The 7,386-nt window shown below is 32.1% G+C and overlaps 1 protein-coding gene across 1 annotated transcript; it reads right to left on the reverse strand.

The window, feature by feature from the left end:
- Positions 1-275: 275 nt before the first annotated feature.
- LOC123700850 (hematopoietically-expressed homeobox protein HHEX) lies at positions 276-7,083 on the reverse strand. The gene is made up of 3 exons (XM_045648197.1): positions 6,696-7,083; positions 1,003-1,172; positions 276-445 (listed from the first exon to the last, which is right to left on the reverse strand). Exons 1-3 carry the CDS (start codon positions 7,081-7,083, stop codon positions 323-325), a joined length of 681 nt encoding a protein of 226 aa, XP_045504153.1. The 3' UTR covers positions 276-322.
- Between the last annotated feature and the right edge of the window lie 303 nt (positions 7,084-7,386).

The following is a 7,386-nucleotide window of genomic DNA, read 5'->3' on the forward strand; positions in this document are numbered from 1 at the left end:
CTGTAGGTACTAATACAACATCACAATAACTTCTATGTTTTTTTTTAATAAATCAATTACATACAATAGGTAACTTATAAACTTAGAGTATATATTACAGTAGCTTATAATTATATGAAATTTTTTTCTATCCTGGCAGTTCACTTCCAGTTAAAATTTATCAAAAAAAAGCAAAACACATTTTATTACTCTGTGGTTCAACAAATAACGTTCCATTGTTCCGTTTTTTATAAGGAAATCTGAATTCAGGGAAAGTGTTGCAATAAAACAAAAAGTGGATAGGACTAGAAATATATTAACGTAAATAAAATTAATTAAATAATTAGGATTCGGAGATATGTACATCGTCGTCGGAAGCATCCGCGCTGGCTGGGCTGCCGGGATCAGCTGACTCTGAAGTTGTACGGCGCCATTTTGCGCGCCTATTTTGAAACCATGTTTTTACCTGAAACGTCAAAATATTTTTTTTTTTGTAGATAAAGAAGCTGTTATAGGTAAATTAATACTTTCCTATGTAGCGGCCCTACGCTGTATATGATTTATTTCCGTATCAAGCAACTTTTAATGATGTAATATGAATTATACAATAAAAATAATACCTTTGCTACATGAAGTTATTTAACAAACTAAAATGGAATTTAAATTACTTAAAAAGGCAGTCTACATATATTATTATTAATTATTTATCTCATTATCACATGTCATAAGATACAACTATTGTATTTATAAGATACTAGGGTTCCTCCCGCGGCTTCGCCCTCTCAGTCAAAGGAAACCCGCATAGTCCCCGTTCCCGTGGGATTTCCGGGATTGCGTCATTTTACCGGGATAAAAAGTAGCCTATGTCCTTTCTCGGGTATCAAAATATCTCCATACCAAATTTCATGAAAATTGGTTCAGTAGTTTAGGCGTGATTGAGTAACAGACTGACAGTCAGAGTTACTTTCGCATTTATAATATTAGTATTAGTATGGGTTATTAACAAAAATCCTTATTCCTTACCTGTCTATCACTTAATCTCAAGGAAGACGCGAGAGCTCGTCTCTCATCAGGACTAAGATATTTGCTAGCACCAAATCTTCTTTCCAACGCGCCTGTCTGTGCCGCGCTGAATCTCACTTGTCCCCCTTTCCGTCGCCCCCCCACTCCCCACCAGGGACTACAACAGGGCACTGTGAACAAAAGGATAATACTTAGTAATATTATAAAGAGGGACCATTTATGTTTTTGTATGTATGACGTACCTAAGTAGTAGGTACGTTATTTTTACAAAAAAAAAAACGAGTGGACTGATATCAAATTTCTTTCACCACCCGAAAGCTACATTTTCTTGTAACACGAAGGTACATAGTCATAATTAAATTTAGTTTTTATCCGCCCGTAAACTAAATAAACATAAAACATAATATACTTAGTTTATTGAGAAATAAAACTCGGCATAACAGACAATAGCGCAAAAAATGGCAATCCTTACCTAAATGCGAAAGTTTGTATGAGGATGGACGGATGGATGTTGGTAACTCTTTCATTCAAATACTACTGAATCGATTACAATGAAATTTGGTATGCTAGGTAGCTGAAGACCCAGAATATGGCATAGGCTTTTCCCGAAAATCCCACAGGAACGGGTCCTATGCGGGTTTATCTTAAAAATTCGGGCGTAGCCGCGGGCAGATATATCTAGCATTTTATAATGTACTATAATAATACATTGTAAATGCATTATATTTTCTACTACTTTACTACAAAAGGCATATGTACTAAGATCAATAAAACAGACAAACGACGTCGCAGATATGTTTTGTAAAATTACGATAGGTAGGTATTACACGTCAGCAACAAGTCTGTTTATTTCTTAAATCTTATCTGCCATGCTTATTATCTTCATATTTTTATTATCTTAACATTTATAATTATCATAGGTAATTAATAACTATATTGTGGACGACATTGTTAATCTGTTAATGTGTAGGTACAATATTATGATGTTAGATTTCATTTCTATTGTTTAGTTCACAGATCACAGAAACTATGGTTTAGTTCATTGGAATTTATTTCTCTAAGCCTATAGGCTGTAGACCACATTTTCGTGTTCTTATAATTACTTAGTGGCTGATTATTTTAAATTTAGACCAAAGATTTATCTCCTCAATTTTTAGTATAGGTAAATATATTATTCAATGTAGTTAGGTACATTTTACATCTTTAAAAACATATTTACTTAAGTATATTCTGTCATTTGATAAATGATTTGCAAAATGCTATTTCTAACGATTTTTATTGAAAATGCACACAAAACACGATACACTATTATCTAGTCTTTATCAATATATCTATGGTATTTATCGACTATCGAATAAGTAGACATCAGGAAAACAGCTTATTACTTAATTGATTAGCAATAAAAAATAAAAAAAACGAATAAAGTATAGATAAGAAGGCAATATTAACACAATTATTGATATCAAGTTTTAGTATCATCAATCAAGAACCGATATCACTACAATTGGAACAACACTAAGATATATAATTTTATTAATAAATATCAGAAGATTTGGATTAACGCGCAAAACTTATCGTTCAAATTACATATTTTGATAATTGCAATACTTTGGTTATCGAAGAAATGAGTAATTTAAGTGAAATTTGCTGTTTTAGATTTTTTAATACTAGGTAAAACACGCAACCTCGTCTGCTCTTACAAGGAATGTTTGTTCTTCAATTTTTTGCTACGATTTTCAAATTTAACTAATGCTTCGTTCCTGGGTCATGGGTGTACATCATGTGTACATCGTACAACAGGTCTCGATATTGTTCTATGCAACTGGAGCCAGTATTTCCTGAGATTAGCTGGTTTATACGAATTCTTCAGCTTTTCTACACCGTATTGTATAGATTTATTTATTTAGACAGAAATAACGTCATTTCATTGAGATTTTTTACAATTTTTTTATACCCGAAGAATGATAACTAAACTAACTTATGATAAATTATATAGTTAGATATTTAAGTTACATATTATAATGTAAAAATTAAATTGTTTATTGACATGATTTTAAAAGAGCAACTTTGGAGTTTTGTGCCGGTTCTTATCTCCATAGTTCTTTCCGAAACGGTGGTAAATGCTAGATAATTAAATTTGAAATACTCCTATATATTATCTATTCAATGTTTACATAACGTTCTTTCTTCTGCTGTTATCTAGACGACGATAAATACAACACAACTGGTACCTAATAATTTAATTAACATGTTACAAGTAGGTACATACCTATTGCACATCTATAAACTAAAATCCCATAGGATTATCTAATTTCCGAAATTAATTTACTATCCGTAACGAGGGAATTCAAACTTGATTAGTATCTAATCAAGCACTATTTTTGCGTTATAATTTAATTTAATTAAAGCAAGTGTTAAAAAGTAGGTACCTATTGGTTTGACGGGGATGTCCCGAGATAAATAATTAAAACAATCGCATAATCTATAAGATTACCTATCTAATTTTTGACTGTGACAGTTTTGTCCTATTATTCTGTTATAGAAATAAAAGAATTGATAATGCCATTAATTGCTTAGAAAGCTCAAAGCTGTATTCCTGAATGAAATAGAAATAGCAGCATATTTCTTTGAGTTATTAACCACGGATCGAAATATTAGTAAGTAGTAACTAGCGGTCCGCCCTTGCTTCGCCCGTGGTACCAACATGTTTAGGTTTTATTTCATAAGAACCATTCTCGTGCTTCAAGGAATAAATTCCGCAGCGCACGCGATGACAGAATTTTTATTAAGGACTTTTTTACACCTTGGGTTACATTATTGCATTTTTGGTACGATATCTAATTTTTTTGAAAATGCAATATAGCCTATGTTGCTCAGTGAAGATGCAGCTTTCTAATGGTGAAAGAATTTTTGAAATCGGTCCAGTAGTTTATGCGTGAAAACCATACGTAGGTATACATAATTACAAACCTTTCCTCTTTATAATATTAGTATAGATGAGCATCTAGATTAGGAATTAAAAGATTTATTTCAAACTTATATATCGTCTTGTTGAATCATATCGATTTTATAATGTTGTTTACCAGGAAATCCCTTTTCATAAATATTACACCTTCCGTGTTATTGGTTTCTATGATTACTATAATAATATTAGATAACTAGCTTCCGCCCGCGACTCCGTCCGCGCGGATGTCGGTCTTCGCGTGGATGGTTTATATTTTCTCCATTTTGAGTAACTCTGAAAATGATATCTTATAAATATCTATTGGACCCAAATACGGCTAGGTCTATAATAATACGCAACGTGTGTTCGCGGTTCTACGGAACAACGTCTATGGATAAAACTGAAAAATTAAGATTATTTTTTTTCTACGTATTTTTCCAGGATAAAAAGTATCCTATTTTACGCCCAGTATAATAAGGTATAATTATACCAAGTTTCATCGAAATCGAACCGGTAGTTTTCACGTGATGTCTTCACATACAGACAGACAGACAGACAGACAGACAGACAAAAATTTTTTTAATCACATATTTGGGTTTGGTATCGATCCAGTAACACCCCCTGCTATTTATTTTTTTAATATTTTCAATGTACAGAATTGACCCTTCTACCGATTTATTATATTATGTATAGATTGATTGGTACTGGAAATACTAACAACAACTGTATTTTGACTAAGTACAGTTGTTGTTAGTATAATAACGTGATCCAGGATCCTACAAAGTACAAATATTTTAAAGTTTTTATATGTTCGTATTTTTGAGCTGATTTCGACGATTTTTTGTTATCATTTTGTTGATAAATGAATTTTACAACTGTCTGCTGATGAAGACGACGGACAGCAGTGACTACCTTATTTGGACTTACTTCAAACGGTTCAATATGTGTTGTTTTTTACTTTTTCTTTCGAATAAAAAAGGTAATATAAACAGTGCAAAGTAGGTACATGAAAAATTACAGTAAAATTAGAAATTAGTTTTTTATTTGGGCACCGACTTTGATGTGAAGTCGGTTAATGTTTTACTTAAAAATTGTCTATTTGTACAAATATATACCTAGGTACTTAAAAGAATGCTCCAATTCTTATATTTGTAAAAGATAACGAAAATGCTATTTTTTATTTGCTCGACTGCTTTGATAAAGATAAAGATTATGTGGTTATTATCGATTATATTCGATTACTTTTTAAGTTATGATTTAAAAGTATCTATTTTTATTTTTATACATGCGGTACTTTAATCTTTATTATGTTACTAGTTACAGCATGCGGCTTCGTTCGTGTGGTTCTGTGATAAATTATAATATTATGTCATATAGCTTTTATAATTCAATCAGTAATGAAGTGAACAATAAATCGCTCTTACACATTATTAATTAGGTGTTAATGATATAGATATATAGGTAGGTATAGATATGTAGGATAGGATGGGAGTATCTTAACGTCTTATCGCATATCAGTTTAAATAAATTTCGGTTTTATTGTTGAAAATCCTACTACTTACTAATCCATACTAATATTATAAATGCGAAAGTAACTCTGTCTGTCTGTCTGTCTGTTACTCAATCACGCCTAAACAACAGAACCAATTTGCATGAAATTTGGTATGGAGATATTTTGATACCCGAGAAAGGAGGCTACCTTTTATTGCGAAATATGTACCACGGGCGAAGCCGGGGCGGACCTCTAGTAAATAATAAAGCTATAAATCCGAAACTTTGTAGTTTGTACAGATTAAATGTTTGTTTATTAATTATTATACTAGGCTTCCTGAATCTATATTTTAAAGTACCTATTATTGAAAAGTTCAATTTTGTTTTTTCATTCTGTAATCTTAGGTTATAATAAAATAAAAAATAATATATCTATTACAATATCTCTTTGTATATTATCAAAAGATATTCGTTTACACAATTCTATAAATATTTTTCACGAGAAACATTGATTATTATCAAAGTTATGTGAATTGATTATCAATCAGAAATTTTCTAAATAAAACTGCTAAATTATATATCTTATCGAATGTAATAAATAACTGCACATTATCTTGTTACACACAATACATAATTATTAATTACTTTGAGATTTTATACATTTTATAGTTACGATAATCAAAGAAATATTGACTATAGATAATAGCTAGGTTTTGGAAAATACATTAAAAACAATTCATGTAACAAATTATAGAAAAGTGACATTTTAAACGAAAAGGTCACCTGTTGTACCTTTTAATACGAAAATCGAGCAGTTTCAGTCTTGTTTAATAATATTTAATAATATGTTGTAGTTTTCATCATTTTCTCTAGGTATTTTAAGTTAAGAGCTTTCAAAATCCATACTAATATTATAAATGCGAAAGTAACTCTGTCTGTCTGTCTGTTACTCAATCACTCCTTAACTACTGAACCAATTTGCATGAAATTTGGTATAGAGATATTTTGATACCCGAGAAAGGACATAGGATAGGTTTTATCCCGAAAATCCTATGGGAACGGGAACTATGCGGGTTTTTCTTTGACTGCGCGGGCGATGCTGCGGGTGGAAAGCTAGTATTATATATTTAAGAAAATTCTGTATATATAATATTTAACACACCAAATTAGACCTTGCTTATCACTTATATGTGTGTCAAAATCCAAACTTACAGTTACACAATAATATTTCTAGAATTGAAACTTTCCAAAGTCCTACCTCTATCAAAGTTGTATTGTGGTACAGTATAGGGAGCTGGTACATATCTGCTCATGGACAGCTGGCTGCGCAGAATTTGATCAGAATTCAACACCGGCTCGCTGTACAACCCTGGTCTCTGGTCGAAGCTCTTCAACTTGTACGGCCACGCGAAATTCGCCTTTACCGGCGTAGGATATATGGGGTATGTGTTCCGTCTGTGCTCCAAATTCACCATCGCTTGTGACGTCCCCAACTCCCTCTGCACTTCTGTAATAACGCTGAATTTCGTCTGCAAGTCCTCCAATCTCGTGTTGACATTATAATCTACAGTCTTTGCACTCCGACCGGCGCCATCGAGAATGTCATCTATAAGAAACGATGATTTTTTCTGTCGACACGCGCACATTTTGACTTGGCTTGCGTTGTACTGCCCAAATCATTATCAGTTATAGATACCTAGTCATATTTGATAGCTTGTTTAATGGACTTAATCTACCTGTATGCGATAATAAATTATAGTGTGTCATTTACATTAATTGTGATACGCGATTAACGGAGATTGCTCGATGATTATAAGGAGTAGAATCGCTTGATGGTTTTTGCTGGAGCACGCTTGCTGAGTCGAGTGTACCACGTTAAGGTTTGATGGCAGAGATTAGTTCATTAGGTCTCGAGAGCTTGTAATGTGAAACGAGTGGAATATTGAAAG

Source organism: Colias croceus, chromosome 20, assembly GCF_905220415.1.
Source record: "Colias croceus chromosome 20, ilColCroc2.1".
In the NCBI taxonomy this organism is placed as follows: Eukaryota; Metazoa; Arthropoda; class Insecta; order Lepidoptera; family Pieridae; genus Colias; species Colias croceus.

Coding starts and splice junctions, on each gene's coding strand:
- LOC123700850 (XM_045648197.1), bottom strand. CDS start 7,083: ATGTGCGCGTGTCGACAGAAAAAATCATCGTTTCTTATAGATGACATT. Junction 1,173..6,695: donor ACAATACAACTTTGATAGAG/GTAGGACTTTGG, acceptor TTTTGTTCACAG/TGCCCTGTTGTAGTCCCTGG. Junction 446..1,002: donor TGAGATTAAGTGATAGACAG/GTAAGGAATAAG, acceptor TTGACGTTTCAG/GTAAAAACATGGTTTCAAAA.